This window comes from Globicephala melas, chromosome 15, assembly GCF_963455315.2.
Source record: "Globicephala melas chromosome 15, mGloMel1.2, whole genome shotgun sequence".
Classification (NCBI taxonomy): Eukaryota; Metazoa; Chordata; class Mammalia; order Artiodactyla; family Delphinidae; genus Globicephala; species Globicephala melas.
The window spans coordinates 36,753,783-36,774,920 of NC_083328.1; the positions used below are offsets into that span (position 1 = coordinate 36,753,783).

At 49.9% G+C, this 21,138-nt stretch overlaps 1 protein-coding gene and 1 pseudogene across 4 annotated transcripts in view; both read right to left on the reverse strand.

Annotated features, from left to right (window-relative positions):
* Positions 1 to 21,138, reverse strand: part of CRAMP1 (cramped chromatin regulator homolog 1) — a 67,959-nt gene that overhangs the window by 8,984 nt on the left and 37,837 nt on the right. For 3 of the 4 annotated variants that reach the window (XM_030872162.2, XM_030872161.2, XM_060284901.1), the window contains 10 exons: positions 11,469 to 11,554; positions 10,883 to 11,006; positions 9,964 to 10,045; positions 8,308 to 9,474; positions 5,777 to 5,954; positions 3,920 to 4,101; positions 3,758 to 3,832; positions 1,655 to 1,736; positions 663 to 767; positions 367 to 545 (listed from right to left, as the gene is read on the reverse strand). In XM_030872162.2, coding sequence (XP_030728022.1) covers positions 367 to 545; positions 663 to 767; positions 1,655 to 1,736; positions 3,758 to 3,832; positions 3,920 to 4,101; positions 5,777 to 5,954; positions 8,308 to 9,474; positions 9,964 to 10,045; positions 10,883 to 11,006; positions 11,469 to 11,554 — 2,260 coding nt within the window. Of the gene's footprint in view, positions 1 to 366; positions 768 to 1,654; positions 1,737 to 3,757; positions 3,833 to 3,919; positions 4,102 to 5,776; positions 5,955 to 8,307; positions 9,475 to 9,963; positions 10,046 to 10,882; positions 11,007 to 11,468; positions 11,555 to 21,138 lie in introns of all 4 variants that reach the window. The other variant, XM_030872159.2, reaches the window with a different exon arrangement.
* On the reverse strand, positions 11,590 to 18,946 carry LOC132593532 (protein BUD31 homolog pseudogene; annotated as a pseudogene).

The window sequence follows — 21,138 nt, forward strand, 5'->3', positions numbered from 1 at the left end:
AGGGGTGGACTGACAGCCAACTTGGTGACATTGCTGTTCAGGCCGGCTACCTTCGCTGCAGGCAGACCTCCTGTTCAGGCCGGCTACCTTCACTGCGGGCAGACCTCCATGCCCATCTTAGTTGCAGATTCCCTGGGTCACATGGCAAGCCCACCCCACCTGCTGCGCCACATGGTCTCACTCAGGCTGAGACTTCCCTGTTCAGTGACGCTCCTCTCGCTCAGCAGGCCCGTCCCCTCCAGAGGCAGAGCTGGAGTCCAGCACGACCTCAGCTCATGGCCTTGGCTTTCAAACCAGGACTGGAGACTGACCGTCCCATCCCCAAAGCTGGTGGCAGCTCAGAGAAGCCCTTCTAAACACACTCACCCCTACAGCGGGGATGGGGTCTCCATTCTGGTGGGTGCCGGTGGAGTCCTGCCCCGAGACAGTCACCGTCACCTCATCTGAAGACAGCGGGGAGATGCCAGACAAGCCATCGGCATCCAGGACGGGGAGGGGGCTCCCAGGGATGATGCCGGCGCTTTTAGCTGCTAAGTCGATAGCGCCTGGCAACAGAAGCAACGTGCAAGTCTTTGTCTCCTGACGTCCTGAAACGCGCCCCAGAGGGGACAGCCCATGTGCAGGCCTCATTTTCATGCCAGGGCAGAGTCGCAGAGACTTACTGGCCAGGTGGCCTGGGGCCTGGGGTGGCAGGACCTTGGGCACAATCGGCCGGGACAGAGCCGCTTTGGTCAGGGAGGACTGAATGGGCCGGAAGGAGCCTCTCCCTGTGAGGATGAGAGTGGAAGCAGACGCGTCAGGCACATGAGCTGATGGCCTCTTGCCACACGGCAGGGGCTGCACGAGCTCCCCTTCATGGCCACCGTCCGGATCATGGAAGCCGAGCTGGAAACCACCAAACGTCCCAACACTTGCTAACTTGGGGAAGTTAATGGTCACACAGGGCCCCGGTGGGGAGAAAGCACTGTCGCCCGTGACAGCAGCACCACTGCGCTTCCTGGGGGCTGCTGAATGGCTGTGGTCACTACTGTCAGCCCACGGGAACAGCCCTTTAAGGGTCTGTCACACCTGAGCTGAGCTACAGGCTCCTCTGAGGGGGTCAGAGCACCAGACTAGGATCAAGGTGCTGCCTCTGCAAGCGGGCTCCTTCCTGGCAGGCTGCCACTGAAAAGTAGGTGTGAGAATGAGCAATTGTCTGGGTCTTGTGAAAATCAAGACTGATAAAAAGGTAAGTCATGGAATGTGTGTTTCACTGAAGGAGTCTCACTGTGTAAGATTTACTGCAAAGTGTGAGGGCCCCACTGAGCTTACAGACCAAATGAAAGCGTGAGTCGCACACCCTAAGGACACGTCTGATCCATAAAACGCCTGACAAGAATATGTCATGGATGGGGTGGACCACAGACCCTTCTCTAAACTGAACCAAGCGGAGCACCCCAACCAGGGCCGTATGAGCCCACCTTGGGAGGAAGCTGCCTGTGGACCACCAGTCAGGGGACCACGCCTGCCCACACCGCTGCCCATGTTGATAGAACAGACCCAGGAAGGCTTGAAATGTCATTCAAAGGGCCACAGAAACAAATGCCTGCAATTCCCAAAGACGGGGCCGCGCACACACGGAGCGAAAGCTTCCCTGAGAAGCCCCGGCACTTACCAGTTATGGAAGAATTCGACAGGATGGAGAAGGAACAGACATTGTGGGACTGGTTTTCAGACGGTCTAGGAAGCAGTGTTCTCTGTGGAGGGAAAATTGGCAATATTCAGGTGATGGAAAGACCCCAATACCGAAAATCACCCAGGAAACTAGTGCTGGATTGTAAAGGAATGTTCTAGAGAAGAGGAAGCTGAGTGTAGCCAGATGGGGGTTCTGGTTCTAGAGTTGCTGACACAAGGGCTTCCAAGACAGTCTGAGGATGGCTGTGCTCTGTAGACCCCAGACCCCTAAACACTGGGTTCTCTCTAAAAAGAACCTAGGGAATTGAAGCTCCCCAGGGAAAACTGGGGGAATGTCAGAACAATCCACCTTTTATCTAGAACATCTGGATTTGGCTGGAATGCAACTAGTCCTATAAATATTTATAACCACTTGATATGGACTGTTACGAGATATCCCTTGTTTGGGTGAACAAAATCAAGTTGCCGCCTGTATCGCAGGGGGCCAAGGCCATGCGGCTCTCCACCCCATCCACGGTCTGGTGCCTGCTCCTCCCTGTCACACGCCCAGGGCTCCCATGTGTGAAACATCAGGTCCCAATGTGCTCAGGGCGCCTTCATGGTGTGACGACTACCACCTAAGAGGAAATGGAGTTCACTGCCAACACTGTTAGCTGTTGAGGTGAAGCACTGACAGAAAGCATCTCTCAGGCTGAAAGTGTCCAGAGGCACTGCAGCTCTGGGCGTACAGCTGGGCTTTCGCCCCACTGGGGCTCCCCAAGGGTCTACCAGGTGCCGCAAGGCAACAGGGTGACTGTACACGAGGTGACAGGCCCTGGTGTCCCCTGCCAGCCTCACGCCTCTTTGAAAGAGCCAGGTGGGAGATCCTTTAGGCTCTGGGCCTCGCGGTCTCTGTCACAGCTACTCAAGTGCGCCCCGGTGGTGTGAAAGCAGCCGTGGACAGCAGGGAAATGAAGTACCGTGGCCACATGCCCATGAAACTTTTTATAAAAACAGTAAGTGAAAGAACCACATATGAAGTGTGATTCCATTTATGTGAAATTATGTGATCCCTAGAGACAGGAAGTGGCTCAAGGGTTGAGGAAGGGGCGGTGCAGGTAACAGGCCGGGCTTCTGTTTGGGGTGATGACACAGCAGTGGGGGCTGCACACCCCTGTGAATATACTAAAAACCCTGAACTGTACGCTTTAAACAGGTAGGCTTCATGGTATGTGAATTATATATCAATAAAGCTGTTTACAAACAAAACAACAACAGGCAGCTGAGGGCACCATGGCTGCGACCCTGGGCCGTGAGGTATCCTCTCAGCCAGGGAGTGTGCTCCCATGCCCAGGACGGATGGTTAATGTATTTAACCAAATATACCAAAATTAAATGCCCTAACATTGAATTAGCCTGCACAAAAAAACCTGTGGGACTTGGAATAAATTTTCCTTCCTGAGATCTGTCATGCAATCTCTCATTTCTAAATAAATTACTTCCAAGAGAGGAAGAGATTTCTGAGTCTAACAAAAGGAGACCTATGCATTAATTCAAAAACATTCATAAATTTCCAGGCCCATAGTTATTTCAGCTTCACCTCTGTTATCTTTTCACCTCCAAATAAAAATGCCCTCTTTCTTCTGTGCCTCTCATCCCTGGATCACCCCTCTGGGTCTGCAGGTGGCATCCACAGGTCCTCCCAGAGTTCATTACCAGCTTGGGAGAGGTCTGGCCTCTGGTCAATCCATATACCTTGCCAACTGCTTCCATTTACTACACACTTATAAACAGATATTCTGAGCGTCCTCACATATATTCCAATCTGGAACATCCTTGGAACCCAAATACCAAGAACTTTCTGTCTTTTTTGCAAGCGGTTTTCATGCTGTACCAAGATTACCTTTATTTTCAGGTACAGTTAGGGTCACTGTTACTACTTTATCCTGCTAAAAAGAAGAAAAGAAGGGGCAGGGATTCTCCCCACTTCACATGAAAACCTGAGACACAGGAGGACACTAGCGTGTCCTGGGCAGCTCAGCTGGTGGGAGGGAGAGGCCAGCCCTTGAGGCCAGGCACACGCAGACGTGGATGGGCTCCTGACCTGGACCACCAACGGCTTCCGCAGGTGCCGGTTCCGCAGCTTCCTGGGCTTTGGCAGGAAGAAATCCGACTGCATCTGTGAGGAAGACAGTACTGACCCTGAGAGTGTTTTCTCCACACACATGGGGCAGGCCAGCAGCAGGGAGGCGTGGGCCCCACTTACGCTGATGGAGTTCAGATGCTGACGGAACGTCAATTCTGTTTCCTTGTTGGGAGAGAAGAGCTTCCCGTGTCGGCTGTTGGGTGGCAAAGTTGTCGGGACAGCAAAAAGGCCACCATCTGAGTCACCACTTCCGGCACTGGAGGGACCAGCCACCAAGAGGGGCCTCGGGGGGTTTCTCAAACCTAGGGAAGGAGAAGGGAGAACAGATACAATGGCGCTCACCCAGCAACGCCTCCCGCATGGGAGGGGTTCCACCGGGAAGAAAATCAGAAAGGAATCCTTGACGGCCTCTCTGGTGTCCTTAAAGGGAATTTCCTATATCTCAGTGCTGTAAAAATCTGCTTTTCTCCCTTTCTCCCTGAAATTCTAGTTCCCACCATGTAAGCAGATCAGAGCTTTCCTTGATCTCTGATCTCAGTGGGAAGGGCAGATTCACCTTCAAAGACTTTTCAGAGCTAGAAGAACCTTCCAGATCATCTAGTGCAGACCAGAGGTCAGCAAATGTTCTCTGGACACGGACAGACAACAAAAGTCAGCCTTGAGGGCCTCACAGTCTCTGTTGAACTCAGCTCTACGGCTGCAGCACAAAGGCAGCCACGTGAGCCACTGGATGTGGCCATGTGCCAATAAAACTTCATTTACAACAAGCAGGCTGTGGACCACGGTCTGCTGATCCTTGGTCTAAATCTCTAATCATACAGAAAACAGACCTAGAGATAAAAAGACAGAAAATATTTATTTAGGAACTACTATCTGGGGACTCTCCTTGCTGTTCTCATCATCATAGGCGCTGCTGCAAAGCACCCTCACTTCATGGTAGGGACGGGTCCCCTTTCTTTATTCTTTATTTGCAAATCTGTGAGGTTAAATCAACACGCACAGAGTCCAGAGACCAGGTCTTTTAAGCACCTGTCTGGATTCTAGCACTGCAGGCGCACTGGGCTAAAAGCATCCTCGATTGAGGAAGAGTGTGGATATTTAAGAGTTCACAGAATTACAAAACTTTAAAGCCAGAGGGAGGCGGCAAAGACTATACAGGCTCCCAGCTAGCCCACCACTGGTTGACGCCTGAGGAACGCACCTTTGCCTTAAAGACAACCGATTCAGAGTCTGCTGCTGCCCCCTCGTGAGCCACAGCAAGGAAACAGGATAAAGGTCAGGAGGGAAATGGAAAACAAGAACTGCAGGAGGTGGGGAGCCTGACACCACAGCAGCTTATTCTTTAAAATTCATGCAGAATTAACTATTCTAGCCATGACAACCTGTTTTATTAAAAGAAAAATACTAAGCAAGTAAACTGATGACTCAGAGAAACGAGTCATGTTTATCCTAGGGTTATGTGCCACGTAACCCAAAAAAGGACGCTGAATTTAAATTACTTCCTAGATACAACCATGGACCAGCAGGTAAGCCCATCTTTCTTTCTAAGACTTGTGTTCAACTGTGGGGGTATCCTTTAACTGAAGGTTTCTTTATTCTAATACTTTAGATGTAAAGAAAAACAGCCCCTGTAAGACTCAGAAAGAACCAACCTTTCTCATGCTTTAAGCCACCAACTCGGCATGATATGGAGGCTGCTGTTGACCTCACAAAGCCAGATCCCCCAAAGTGACCAGACTGGCAAGGGTCCCCTATGTTTCCTGTCGGCTCCCGCACCCAGGACCCCAGAGCCTCTGTGACGGGCCCTGTGCTCACCCTCCCCTTGAGGAGGCAGTGATTTCTGTACCCCACACCATCCGCTGGACTGCAGCTGACTGAGTGGGATGAGGCCTCAGGCAGTCCAGAGCTCTCAGCTCTGTGTAGCCCGCAACGCCCAGCAAGGACCCAGGAGGGTGCCTGTGGCTGTCTGAGCCTCACCTGAGGAGCAAGGTGTGGAGCTGGGGGAGAAGGTCTTGCCGTGACGGAGGGCAGCCTGGTTTCGAGGGCAGCGTGGGCTGCGGGTGCTGACAGTCACCACCTTCCCCGGGGGCGTCGTCGACTGCTCCTCCTGGACGGGCCTCACTGAGGCCGTGGAGCCAGTGTTCGCTTCTGGAGCCTGGGACAGAAACGGGCCAAAACATTGGCCAAACTCAGCACGGAACAATGCTTGTGGAGTGTGACAGGACAGCAAAGGACCCAGGGTCATACTCCATGACGCACAGGTTGGTGCCCCCAGGCCCTCAGGGGAACAACCGCTGTCCTCCAGGAGCCCTTCTGCGTTCACTGCTGCGGTGGCACGGACAGAGCGTACCCCTGCACTGACGGGAGGGGAGGCTGAGTGGCAAGCGACAGGGACTCTCCTTCTTAAAGCTTCTTCTGATTGTGAGTCAGAGGAAGGAAATACAGATTAATTTCTAAAATCAAACACAATCACAGCCAAGGAGTCCTCTGCTTAGTCAAAACCTCCACCTCAGGGGTTTCGTGGGCCCCTACCTGAGGCCGCTGCCTCCACTCTCCTGGCTGTCACTGAGTGTTGGGCTCCTCGGCCATAGAGGCACCCCTTCTACTCACCTGTTCTCTCCCATGACTCCACCGTCCTGCCCCGCCCCCTCAGTTCTTCCCAGCACCCACTCCCCGTGCTCTCACCCAGCCCCACCTACCCTGCACCTCTTTCTGTGTCTCCCATGCCCTTCGCCCTGGCCTGACCCACCTTCTCCTTTCCCTGGGACCCCTGCTGTGTCCCTTCCTACTCCATTCACTGGATCTCGACACCCCCACCTCCCACCTGAGTGCCCATCAGCCTCCTGGGGCGGGGCGGCCATCGCTGCACTTGTTTGTCAGCGTCCCACCTACAGAGATATCGCAGGGAGGGGCCGCCTGGCCAGGCAGGCCATCTCTAATTCAAGGTCCTCTATTTCTCCTGGGGCCTTGAGCAAGGGATTCTCACACCTGAGCTACATCAGAATCACCAAACAGGGCATGGGGGTGGGGGCGTCTCGTCAAAACAATCTCCTGGGCTGCAAGAACCTGCATCCCTAACGAGTTCCCAGGTGATGCCAAGGCTGCTGGCCGGGGACCCCACTTCAGGAACCACAGATCTGAGCGCCTTGCTCTGCATACTCTGCACTTCCAACTTGCTCTACTCTCCTCTCCCAGTTGAGGCTGAGGCCAAGGCCAGCACCTCGGCCGTGTACCAGAACTCCCGCATCCTTAGGAGCCGGCCTGGCCTGGCCTCCTTCCCTAGGGGTCTGGACACGCTCCGGTCTCCCCCATCTCTGCTCCTGACCCCTCCAAAAGCCAAACTTGAAAAAGTGTTTTAAACTCATCATCTCTGTCCAGTCACTGCAATACTGCCCATGCCTGCCCGCAGGTCACATCCACACCTGAATCCAAAGTCCACTGCTGGCCCTCGGGCCCCACCCACCCCCACGAGAACTGGTCCCACGTGGCGCTCTTTCCCCACCATGAGCTCTGCTGAGTGCCGCCAGAAGATGGTGGGCAGGAGCCTAGGGCAGAGGCTCCGGGAAGGGCAGAACACAGACCACGTGCTGTCTGCCTCGGGGAGCAGGAGGTGGGTACCCGTCACAGCGGTGACATGGGCGCACCTCAAGTTTGGTTCTGACTGTGACCCGAGCCCCACTCCTGTGAGGCCACCACGCTGAGCTTCGGCGCCTCTTCCTGGAACTTGTGAGCCTCACCTTCTAGTGCACACGCACCTTTCGGGATCGACCTGCCTCAGTACGCTGCTCTTGTGCCCAGAGAGCGGACTAGACTTTCCGGTTGCAGCACCTTCCAGCCCACGTGTGGGCTTTGCTGGCCGGCCTCCCAGGAGCAGGGGTGGGGGGGCAGTTACAAGCCGTGGCCAGGCCCACCTGGCCGGGTGCCCTTTCCCTGGGCCATGGCAGCCACTGCCCCCCACAGGAGCCTCTCAAGGAACCTGAGACCACTCCAACCAGCCACCTCCTGACAGGGTCTCCTGGGCGCAGCCCACCCAGCGCAGCCCCTCCCAGCTCCACTCCCTGCACCCAGGCTGCACCCCCACTGGCCTCCAAGGATGGCCTTTCCAAAGCACACACTCGACCTCGCCGTTCCTGCTGCAGAAACCTGTAACGCTCCCAGCCCAGCTCGGCTCCTGGCCATGGCTGCCACCTCACCTCTGCGCCTCTGTCCCAGGCTCTGTCCCCTCGGCCCACATACTTGGGCTCAGTGGCATCTCTGGAGCCGGGCAAGGTGCAGCCCGTGTGAGCCCCACGGGACGAGGGCCTGCACTGCAGGGAACTGGAGCCCCAACCACGTGCTCTGTGCAGCCCACTCCAGGGAACGAAAGGCGACCCCCAGACCACCTCCTCCAAGGAGCCTGTGGGGCCCCAGACCACCTGCCACAAGGCCGGTCTTTCCTCTCTGGACCCCAGCCACCCAGCCGCGAGCCCTTGGGGGGCCAAAAGGGCCGTGCTCTGACCCACACTTACCAGCCTGGGGTTGACCTCGGTGGAGATGAGCTTCAGGAGGCAGCTGAGGAGGCGCTGCTTGTGGAAGGTGGTAGGCGGGGAGCCGGCCCGGGAGCCCTGGGCCTGCCCTCCCAGGGCCTGGCCCTCAGGGCCCAGCACTGCCAGCCAGTCGTACTCTAGCTGCAGCTTGTTGGGCTTGCCCATCATGAGGTAGACTTCAGCCAGCGTGAGGCTTTCAGAGGTCTGCAGGTTCCAGCCCTCCTCGCGGAGCTGCTGGGCGAACCGGCTGGCAGGGACGTCCTTCGGAGGCTTGACGGCAGGCTGACCCTGAGGTGGCGGGGGGTCCAAGGGGCTCGCCTTCTCCTGGGGTTCCTCCGCAGGCGCGTCCGCCAAGTCTTTAGTGCAAACGTCCGGCTGGAGCCCGGGGCTGGGCTGAGGCTCTGGGCCGGGAGGGACGCGGACGGGGGATGGTGCCCTGGCCCGGGCGAGGTCGGCCACCTCTGCGCTGCTGGGGATGAGGGTCTCTGGGGAGGGGCACCCTGAAGGCCGTGAGTCTGCGCAGCGGCACTGCTCAGGGATGATGAGGTCCTGACAGGACTTCATATAGCGGGGGAAGGGGTCGAGGAGGGAGAGCTCATCTTCCAGGTCTGGGAGCTGGCCACAGGCACACGCCAGGGGCCTGGACTCTCGGGCAGGGCCGTCCCCACCCTCTGCAGCAGCGGCCGCAGGGGTCTTCTCAAGCTGTCCACCAGCATCCTGGAGCCCAGGGGGAAGCCTGTCAGAGGCATCCGGGCTGCTGAAACTTGCAGCAGCCCCCTCCCCAGGTGCACTTTCAGGGGAACTCTCCCCAGAGCTCTGCAAAGCATCGGTGGAGGGAGGGGGCCGCCCCCCGCCCTTGGCCTCGGCGCCGCCCCGTGGGCACTTCAGCTGGCCCCTGGCTGTGCCCTGCCCGCTCTGGATGCCCAGGATCTGGGCTGGGGGCAGCGAGTGGGTGTCCTTGGTGCTCTGCTTGCACCGGCCACCCTCCTGCCAGTGCACCGTGCAGAAGGCCTTTGAGTGTACCACTCGGGCCACGCCCGGCAGCGGGGTCAGGGTGCAGTTCTCCCCCGGGAACAGGTGAAGTGCCACCTTCTCCTGCGATGGCTCCATGAACGAGTCCTGCAGCTGCTGCTCCTCAAACGTCTTCCGCTGAGCGCACCGTCAAGGAACCACCTGCAGCAGCAGCTCACACCCTGAGGTCCAGCGGGGAGACACGACAGGTACTTCCTTCTTTCCGGGCTCCACACCCAACACTCACCCTCCTAGCTGGGAACTGGGCAGGGCTACAAGCCAGCCAAGGACACGAAGATGGAGGTGTGGGGCTGTCCTCGGTCACTTTGTTCAACCTGCTGGCAGGGATGCTTCGGCCACACCCTGTGGGCCAGATGGCAGCCACTTACAGCAAGGACGGCTGCTGTGACAGAGTTCTAACACTGCAAGGAGGTCAAAAAGGGGGTTCAGACCCAAAACCCAGAGGATGAGGGGCTGTGGGTTTTAGTTCTGGTTCTACACCATCTCATGGCACACCTGCTACACGCCTGGGGGCCCTGCTGCAATTCCAGGACTGAGAAGGAGACTTCACTCTCAGGCAGCAGGTGCTGCAGAGCCTGGGGGTAGCTTTAAGTAGGAAAAGGATACAACTCGCACTTCATGAAGTGCCCACTTCTGCTTCAGGAACTCGATGAGGCTGGAGACCTTTCGATGGAGCTCCACGATCATCCTACAGAGAAAAGACAGATGGGGAATGGGAGGCTGGGATGTGAGGGTACCTTCTAGGAGCCCCAGAGGCTGTGGCAGGAAGATGATGCCAGGGGGTCTCAAGGCCAGAGCCATAATGTCCCTGTAGAGCCGCTGGCTCCTTTTCTAAAAACTAACTCTTTAATTTGAGATAACAGGAGACTCACGAGAAACTGCAAGAAGAAGTAACAGAGATCCTGAGTGCCCTTTACAGTATGAGGTCTCAACCAGGACAGGGGCCTTGGTACAACACACCCTTCTCTTCTACCAGCTCCCTGTGCGGTCAAGAGGACGGCTCTAGACTCAATTAAACCCAAGAAAATAAAACTACACATGGAAGGAATGAAGTCCTGATGCAGGCTACGACACGGATGAACCCTGAAACCATGATGCTCACGGAGAAAAGCCAGACAGAAAGGACCAGTATATGATTCTATTTACATGAAATGTCAGAATGGGCAAATCTATAGGGCCAGAAAGTAGACCAGTGGTGCCCTGGGGAGTGGGAGGAGGATGCACAGTGAGTGTTTAGTGGGCATGGGGTTTCCTCTCGGGGGACTGAAAATTTCTGGAACTAGAGAGAGGTCATAGTTGTACAACACTGTGAAGGTACCCAATACCCCTGAACCGGGCCCCTTAAAAGGGCTCACAGTTAATTCCGTATTATGTGAATTTTACCTGAATCTAAAGGCATCCCCCACACTACCCCCAGGTGGTGTCAGAGTACTGGAGTGGCATCTGCTGCTCACCCAGGGACCCAACACCTCCCCTCCAGCCCCGTCCCTCGCAGCTCGCTCCCCCAAAACGCATAGCGTGTTACCTGAGCCGCGGGTTCTGTGCGAGGCTCTGCACGCGGGCCCAGGCATGGTTGTTCCGTGGCTGCAGCTCTACGGGGACTTTCAGGGGCAGGCGCACTGGCTTCTGGTCCTCTTCGTCACTCAAGCCTGCAACAGGAAAGGGCCATGAGAGCCTGGCACAGACGGACCCTGATGAGAAGGTGAAGTCCTCAGCCAGACAGCTAAGGGACCCAGAGAGGAGCAAGGGGCAAACAGCCCTCAGTGAAAGTGGGACTGGCAGGAGCCCCAGCAAGGACCTGGTCTAAAGGTGCCAGCGTGGCCAGCTGCACATCTGCTACACCAGAGCCGCGGACCGGCCATGGGAGACTCGCCCTGACACCTCTGATGCTCCGTTGAGGACGGCTGGGACTTCTGAGCTGGACTTGACTCACGAGAGGACACACTGCTATGACACGGGGTTTCGGGTCCAGGAGCTGGCTGCTGGCAGGACTGGATCATGCAGGCTCGGCCGCCGTGTTCCAGCTCAGCCCAGCTGGAGCCAGACAGCGAGCCTCCCCGACAGGAGTGAGCCCCAGGTGCGCGGCCCAGCCCAGCCCGTGTCTGACGTACCGTCCGGGTCACAGAGCTTCTTCAGGGCACGGCACATGGGCGCTTTGATCCGCAGGTTCCTCCCTTTGTACCGGACTGTGGTGGCCCTGGGAGAGGAGTGTTAAAGAAGCGCTGAGGCCTCTAAATGAAGTCACTCCCACCCCGCGCAGTAACTACGGGCCCCGGCTAAGCAAACACCCTGGCCTCCAGGGCTCATGCTCGGCCCCATGAGGGGGCCCCACACGTCCCCAAGAAGCTCCTGGAATCGTAGGCAGATGCACATGACAAACGACAGAGCTGACTCTGGACCTTCCTGAGCACGCGTCATGCTGCAAAGAGGGCACCTGATGTTCAGGACGTACCCTGCCCTCCTGCCTGGTGACCCCGAGAGCCCTCTCACTGGAGCCCCAATCGGACGTCAGAAGGAATACCCCTTCCCCTCCTCCAGGTCCCCAGAGCAGAAGGGCTCACCCACCTCTACATGACCTCTCAACCCGCCCCTAGGTGACCACCTCTGCAGGTCAGTGACATTCCCCAGTCAGTCCCTCTGCAAACCACACTAGGGGGGCCCAGAGAGGACGGGACATTGGAGGCCAGCAGGCATGAGTGCAACATGCTTGTGCTCCCCACACTGATCTGCAGGCAGGCCCACAGATATGGGTGACACTCTACCTGAATACTGCTGTGACAGTAACTTATATAATGTTAGGATTACATAAATTAAAGAAATACTACTATTAACTAATGAAAGGAATATGAAAACCGTGAAAAATAGCTCCCTCTAAGAAACACACTTGGAGTGCTTTGGGAATACTCAATAAAGGTAGATTGTTTTTAAAAGATGGCACACAAATTAAGTGTGAGCAAGACAACTATGAAAAATGACAGGGAAGGACCCTGCAGTCCCACTGCTTTGAGAGCCTACATTCTTGTTCCACTTGAAAACAGGAAATCACAAATGATGCATCTTGGCTAGAGCTTCCAAATAAAAACACCACAGAACTCCGAGGAGCAAGCCACCAAGAAAAGGTGTTGGCCAGCCACCAAATGGTTGGTGAACAAACCTAAGTTTATGTTTTACGAAAGGTTCAAGGTCCGTCTATATTGTTTTTATGACCCTGCTTTGTTTTTTACCTGTTTTTTAAAAATCGAATTACAATATTGTGTTAGTTTCAGATGTACAGCAAAGTGATTCTGTTACACACATATACATCCTTTATTGATTCTTACAGTATATTTCAATATTATAAGATATTGAATATAGTTCCCTCTGCTATACAGTAAACCCTTCTCTACTTTATATATGGTAATGTGGATCTGTTAATCCCAAACTCTTAATTTATCCCTCCACCTCACCCCCCTGCCTCTGGTAACCATAAGTTTGTTTTCTATGTCTGTCAGTCTGTTTCTGTATTGTAAATAAATTCATTCGTACTGTTTTTTAGATTCCACATATGTCAGAAAATGTTTTGTCTATGTTCTCTTCTAGGAGTTTTATGGTGTCGTGTCTTATATTTAAGTTTGTTTTGTTTTGTTTTTGCGGTACGCGGGCCTCTCACTGTTGTGGCCTCACTCGTTGCAGAGCACAGGCTCTGGACGCACAGGCTCAGCGGCCATGGCTCACGGGCCCAGCCACTCCACGGTATGTGGGATCCTCCCAGACCGGGGCACGAACCCGCGTCCCCTGCATCGGCAGGCGGACTCTCAACCACTGCGCCACCAGGGAAGCCCATATTTAAGTTTTTAAGCCATTTTGAATTTGTTTTTGTGTATGGTGGGAGGGAGTGTTCTAACTTCATTGATTTACATGCGGCTGTCCAGCTTTCCCAACACCACTTGCTATAGAGACTGTCTTTTCTCTATTGCATATTCTTGCCTCTTTTGTCGAAGATTAATCGACCATAGGTGTGTGGGTTTACTTATAGGCTCTCCATTCTATTCCATTGATCTATATGTCTGCTTTTGTGCCAATACTACACTGTTTTGATTACTGTAGCTCTGTAGTATTGTCTGAAGTCTGGAAGAGTTATGCCTCCAGCTTTGTTCTTTTTCCTCAGGATTGCTTTGGCAATTCTGGGTCTTTTGTGGTTTCATGTAAATTTTAGGATTATTTGCTCTAGCTCTGTGAAAAATTGTCGTGGGTAATTTGATAGGGATCACAATAAATCTATAGATTGGTTTGCACAGTATGGCCATTTTAACTATATTAATTCTTCCAATCCAAGAGCATGGGATAACTTTCCATTTTCTTGAATCATTTTTTATTTGCTTTATCAGTGTTTTATAGTTTTCAACATATAAGTTTTTCACCTCCTTGGTCAGGTTTATTCCTAAGTTGTTCTATTTTTTTTTGGTGGGAGGGGTGTGATTTTAAACAGGATTTTTTTTTTTAAACTTTCTCTGATATTTCATTGTTAGGGTAAAGAAATGCAACAGATTTCTGTATATTAATCTTGTATCCTGCTACCTTACCGAATTCATTTATCAGTTCTAATAGTTTTTGTGCTGAGCCTTTAGGGTTTTCTACACAGAGAATCACGTCATCTGCATATAATGATACTTTTACCTCTTCCAATCTGGATACCTTTTATTTCTTTTTCTTGTCCAATTGCTGTGGCTAGGACTTACAATACTACGTTAATTAGAAGTGGTGAGAGTGGGCATCCTTGTCTTGTTCCAGAATTTAGCGGAAAGGCATTCAGCTTTTTGCCGTTTGGTATTATGCTGGCTGTGGGTTTGTCATAAATGGTTTTTATTATGTTGAGATATGTTCCCTCTATACCCACTTTGGTGACAGTCAAATGCTTTTTTTGCCATCTAGTGAGATGATCATGTGGTTTTTGTCTTTTCTTTTGTTGATGTGGTGAATCGCACTGACTGATTCTCATATGTTGAACCATCCTGTGACCCTGGGATGAATCCAACTTGATGGTGATGTATGATCTTTTTTATGTGTTGCTGGATTCAGTTTGCTCATATTTTGCTGAGAGTTTTTGCATCTAAATTTGTCAAAGATACTGGCCTGTAATTTTCTTTTTTGGTAGTGTCTTTTCTGGTTTTGGTATCAGGGTGATGGTGGCTTCATAGATTGACTTTGGAAGTGTTCCCTCTTCAATCTTTTAGAAGCATTTGAGAAGAATAGGTCTAAGTTCTTTGTATGTTTGGTAGAATCCACCAGTGAAGCCATCTGGTCCTGCACTTTTGTTTTGAGGGAGCTTTTTTATTACAGATTCTATTTCATTTCCAGTGATTGGTCTGTTCAAATTATCTGTTTCTTCTTGATTCAGTTTTGGTGGGCTATGTATACCTAGAAACTTGTCCATTTCTTCTAGGTTGTCCATTTTGTTGGAATGTACTGTTCATAATATTTTTTAATGATTTTTTATATTTCTGAGGTATCAGTTGTTATTTCTCCTCTTTCATTTCTTATTTTATTTGGCTCCCCTCTCTTTTCTTCTTGGTGAGCCTGCCAGAGGTTTGTCAATCTTGTTTGTCCTTTAAAAAAAAAACAGCTCGTGGTTTTACTGATTTTTTTTCTATTTTTAAATCTCTATTTACTTCCTCTCTGATCTTTATTATTCCTTCCTTCTACTGACTTTAGCTTTTGTTTGTTCTTCTTTTTCTAATTCTTTTAGGTGGTAGGTTAGGTTTACTTGGGATTTTTCTTGTTTTTTGAGGAAAGCCTGTATCACTATGAACTTTTCAGGACTGCTTTTGCTATAGATTTTGTATGGTTGTGTTTTCATTGTCTTGAGGGTTTTTAAAATTTTTTTTTTGTTTTTCCTCTTTGATTTCATCACTGACCCACTCGTTATTTCACAGCATGTTCTTTAGTCTCCGTGTAATCTTTTTTTTCTCATTTCTCTTTCTGTGGTTGATTTCTATTTCATGCTGTTGTGGTCAGAAAAGATGCCTGAAATAATTTCTATTCTCTTAAATTTGTTGAGGTTTGTTTTGTGTCCTACTATGTGGTCTACCCTAGAGAATGTTCCATGTACACTTAAAAAGAATGTATATTCTGGGTTTTTTTAAATTAATGTCCTATAGATATCAATCAAGTCTAACTGTTCTACTGTGTCATTTAGGATCTCTGTTGCCTCACTGATTTTCTGTCTGGAAGATCTGTCCGTTGATGTCAGTGGGGTGTTAAAGTCTCCTACTATTATTGTACTCCCATTAATTTCTCCCTTTGTGTCTGTTAGTATTTGTTTTATGTATACAGGTGCTCCTATATTAGGTGCATATATATGTTAATGACTGTGAGATCTTCTCGTACTGATCCTTTTACTGCTATATAGTGTCCTTCTTTCTCTCTCTTTGTGGTCTTTTTTTTTTTTGGCTGCGCCATGTGGCTTGTGAGATCTTAGTTCCTCAACCAGGGATTGAACCTGGGCCACAGCAGTGAAAGCACCGAGTCCTAACCAATGGACAGCCAGGGAATTCCCTATGGCCTTTGTTTTAAAGTCTATTTTGTCTGAGTATCGCTATCCCTGCTTTCTTGTCATTTGCATTTGCATGAAATATCTTTTTCCATTCCCTCACTTTCAATCTATAACGTGTCTTTCTCTCTAAAGTGGGCAGTCTGTTGTAGGTTCTTGTTTTACTATCCAATCTGCCACTCTGTGTCTTTTGATCAGAACATTTAGTCCATTGACATTTAAAATAATTACTGACAAGTATGTATTTATTGCCATTTTAAACAGTGTTTTCCAGTTGACTTTGTATTTCTTTGTTCTTTTCTTCTTTTCGTTTTTCCTTTTGTGGCTTGATGGTTTTCTTTTGTATCATTCTTGAGTTCCTTTCTGTTTGGTTTTTGTGAATATACTGCATGTTTTTGATTTGTGGTTACCCTGGTTTTCAAGTATGTTAACCCATAACTGTATCTACTTGCTTTAAACTGGTAGTCATAGAAGCTCAAACACATTCTAAAAGATCCGCATTTTCTTACTTTCCTCCCCCATATTTTGTGACTGTGAGGTCTTATTTTACATCTTCATGTTTATCCTTTTGCTGTTCATTGTAGTTATAATCGCTTTCATAGAATTTTTTTTATTATTTTTTAAATCTATGTGCTGGTGGGACTTCCCTGGTGGCACAGTAGTTAAGAATCTGCCTGACAATGCAGGGGAAATGGGATTGAGCCTGAAACAGGAAGATCTCACATGCCACGGAGCAACTAAGCCTGTGCGCCACAACTACTGAGCCTGCGCTCTAGAGCCCGTGTGCCGCAACTACTGAAGCCCGTGCACTCAGAGCCTGTGCTCTGCAACAAGAGAAGCCACCACAATGAGAAGCCCGTGCACCACAACGAAGAGCGGCCCCCGCTCACCACAACTAAAGAAAGCCGGCATGCAGCAACAAAGACCCAACACAGGCAGAGATAAATACATAAATAAATAAATAAATTTTAAATATATATATGTAATAGGATAAACTTGTTGTGGAGTTAGGGAACCGAGCAGCTTTAAAAAAATAAATAATAATCTATGTACTAGCTTATTTAAAGTGACCTTCAATCCTTTTATGTATTTCCCTTTCCTACTGTGATGTTTCCCTTTCCTATAGATTCTTGTTCTCTTTTATTTAGAGAAGACCTTTCAATATTCTTTTTAGGATAAGTTTAGTATTGCTGTATTCCTTTAGTTTTTGCTTGTCTGAGAAATTCTTTATCTCTCCTTCAGTTCTAAATGATAATCCTGCTGGGTAGAGTGTCCCTGGTTGCAGGTTTTTCCCTTTTAGGACTTTGAATTTATCTTGCCACTCCCTTCTGGCCTGCAAAAGTTTCTGTAGAGAAATCAGCTGATAGCCTTATGTGGGTTCCTTTGTAACTGACTGTTTTTCTCTTGCTGTCTTTACAATCCTCTCTTTAACTTTTTTTTTTTGCGGTACGTGGGCCTCTCACTGTTGTGGCCTCTCCCGTTGCAGAGCACAGGCTCCGGACGCGCAGGCTCAGCGGCCATAGCTCACGGGCCCAGCCACTCCGTGGCATGTGGGATCCTCCCGGACCGGGGCACAAACCCGTGTCCCCTGCATCGGCAGGCGGACTCTCAACCACTGCGCCACCAGGGAAGTACCCTCTTTAACTTTTGTCATTTTAACTATGATATGTCTTAGAGTAGGTCTGTTTGGGTTCATATTGTTTTGGACCCTCTGTGCTTCCTGTCCCTTGATACGTTTCCTTCTTTAGGTTTGGGAAGTTTTCAGCTATAATTTCTTCAAATACATTTTTGATCCCCTTTTCTCTTTCTTCTCCTTCTGGAATTCCTTTTATGCATAGATTGGCACACTTTATATTAATCCATAGATCTCATATGTTGCTTTCATTTTTTTTCATTTGTCTGTCTGCTGTTTTGATTGGGTGATTTCTGTTATTCTATCTTCCAGATCACTTATTCATTCTTCTACATTATTTAGTTGCTATTTACTGTCTTTAGCTCAGTTTTCATCTTGGTAATTGAGTTGTCTGATTTTGACTGGTTTCTCTTTATACTTTCTAGATCCTTATGACAGTGATCTACATTTCTAACAACAGTCTTTCTTAATTCCTTCAGCATTTTTATTACCTCCTTTTTGAGCTCGGGGTTTGGTAGACTAGAGAGGTCTGTTTCATCATTTGTTCTCTCAGAGGATTTCTCTTGTTCTTTTACTTTATTTTTTTAAAGATTTAAAAGTCTTATTTCTACAAATCACAGCTGCTGAACATGAAACCTTCATACGTGGGCACCACTCTACAGGAACAGCTGTTCCCAGGAAAGGGGTGGCTTGACATGCAGAAACCTGCACAGTCCAAAGTCCAGGGCGGAGTGGGGTCAGGGGGCCCAAGGGCCTCTGCCAGAGCAGCCCCAACAGCCACAGAGCATGCACTTGATGATCCGGTCCACTGACAGCTTATTTTGGGGTCCTGGCAAACGCAGTTTGTCCTCAAATCGGTGTTCCATGTCTGAATGCATCTCAGGCAGCATGATTTCTCATACACCTGCTTTTTCCGTTCTGCGATTAGGTTTTACCTGCATAGCCTTCTTTGATACAATACTCATATAGTTCTTTTTATGTCTTTCCGCTCTTAGAAGAGATCAAAAATATAGTGGGTTTTCTGGTAGTGGATCTTGAAGATGGGCCACAGAGATTCCACTTTCCTCTTTTCCTCATGAGGTTCTGTTTCAGCTTCTCTCATCTTTTGATCTAATTCATCCAATGTTGGCTCCATCAACTCCCAGTCATCTAGGGGAGCTTTCCAGCTTCTTCTGACTTTAGGCATTTTTCCCACAAGATAATTTGCAAAGATCTTAGTGTCTGTTTCCCAAGAGTATAACAGAAAGATCCCTGGTCTCTTCAGTTACAGACGTAGGTTCTTGTCCAGCTCTACCAATCAGTACATGACTTTGGGGCGATCACATTCCCTCTCTGGTCCTCAGTCTTATCAGAACCTCTGTCGCTGTCGGATGCCCCTTCTCTATCCTCTTGTTCTTTTAACTGGGAGTAGTTCCCCTGCTTTTTCATTTTACTTATATTTCTCCAGTTATCTGGACAAGAAAACTCCAGGAAGCCAGCTCCCCTGTCATTGTGTTAGGAGGGGAGATTCAGAGAGGATGGGAGTCTGCAGTGACCAAGGCCTCCACTGAGACCAAGTGCTTGAGTCTTAACTACCTCAACCCAGGGGAAATACAGGCAGCAGAGCACTCCCAGGGATGTGCTGATGAGGCTGGAGTGGGGGTGCAGGAGTGGGAACCAAGAACATCAAGTCAGTTCTTAATCGCCTCCAAAGAAGGGTGCTGGGAACAAGTGGATGTTTCTGTCATCCATCCCAAACAAAACACAACAGTAGCAGGAAAGATTTAAAGAGCAGAGGGAGCCGTGTCACGTGGCACTTGTGTTTGTGATAACCACATTTTCCGTTAAACTGCTGTTTTGTGACTTCCTTTTTTTTTTTTTAGTGAAATTGAACAGCCTCTGCTTTATGTAGAGAACCATTCCGAGGTTACGAGCCCCTTCCCTTTCTCACAAATGGAAGTTCTATGAGCAGCCTGAGGCTGGAGCCGGCACAGGTGAAGCCTGGCCCCAGCGCAGGCTGCAGAGGTGCACCTGCAGGAGAATCAGGTCCTGCCCTCTGTCAGATGGAACAATGCGGAGGGTCCTATTTGAATCCTCCACTAGTGTCACAAAACAAGCAACAGAGTAATCCCTCTATGTGCATGGGAGTCAGGCTTTCCTTTCTGATATGAGGTTCATTTTCTTCTCTGCAAAGTTACTTGATAAATCTAATAAGCATGTGCTAAGTTCTATGCTGCTGGGTCTGTGACCAATGTAATAAGATTCAACTTTAGAGCTTTTCTCAATTCATTTACTCCTTAATCCAATTCTACAATTTTATAACAAAGAGAGATTGACAGTTAACTGGAAAAGGTCTGCATGAGAGGCAGGAACAGGAAGTTAGTTAAATACTCAATGCTTTTTGGTCTTAAGTCAAGGAGTACTTTTCCACAGGCACCTTACTAATTTCCCCCATCTCTGTCTCACTTTTACAGTAAGGCCTTTTGCTTTGTTCTTAAAAACTGATGATGTGTTGGCGAAAGAACACACAGTAAATCAACAGAACAGAATTTCAAGTCTGGAAATAGACCCACATAGCACAGTCAACAGACCTGAGATGAAGGTGAAAAAGCAGCTAATGGAGGAAGGATGGACCCTCCAGCAGAGGGGGCCAAAACAACCGGACACCCACAGGCCACAAACTGAACCTTGGCATAAACATCACATCGTGTACAAAAGTTAATTCAGAGTGGATTGTGGATTTATATGTCAGACCATAAAACTTTTAGAAGAAAACACAGGAAAAAACTTCATGACCTCAAGTTAAGCAACGACTTCTTAGATGTGACACTAAAACACAATCCATAAATGAAAAAGATGACAAACTGGACTTCATCACAGCTGAAAACGTCTACCCTTTGAAGGACACTGCTAAAGAGAGTGAGAAGGCGGGCCACAGACTGGGAGGAAAGATTGGCAAATCGCCTACCTGACAAAAGGCTTGTGTCTGGAATATATAAAGGACACTCAAACGCAATGGGCACAAGATTTGAAGAGGCACCTCACCAAAGAAGATACACAGATGGCCAGTAAGCATAACAATGGTGTTCAACATCACTAGTCCTCAGGGAAACGAAGTCAAAACCACAATGAGACACCCCTTCACCACTGGGTGAAGAACAGACTAAACACACCAAGTGTGAGGAGCACCCGGAACCCCACCTGGAAAGCAGGCTGGCAGCTCCTTATAAAGTCTGCACGTGCTCACGACCTCCTCCCCTGGGGATTTGCTCAGGCAAGATGAGGCAAAAAGCTGGAGGCCAATGCCGAGTCATTTACTCTCTGTAAACAGCCCGTGTCCCTCACTGGGGGTTGGATCAACAGACCACAGAACAGCCATACTAGGGACACTACTCCACAGAGGCATGGACCACAGACACACGCAGCCACATGGACAAATCTCAGGGTGTACTGCTGAGTGGAAGATGCCAACCTTGGAAGGCCACACACGGTACAATCTCACTGAGATGACATTCCGGGAAAGGTGTGTATGCACAACACTGCTCAAACATCTTAGACCCTGGAGCAAACATAGCTTCCACCTGATGGGCACAGGGCAGGTGTGAGGGTAGGAAGGAAGGCCAGATGCTAAAGCTGCAGC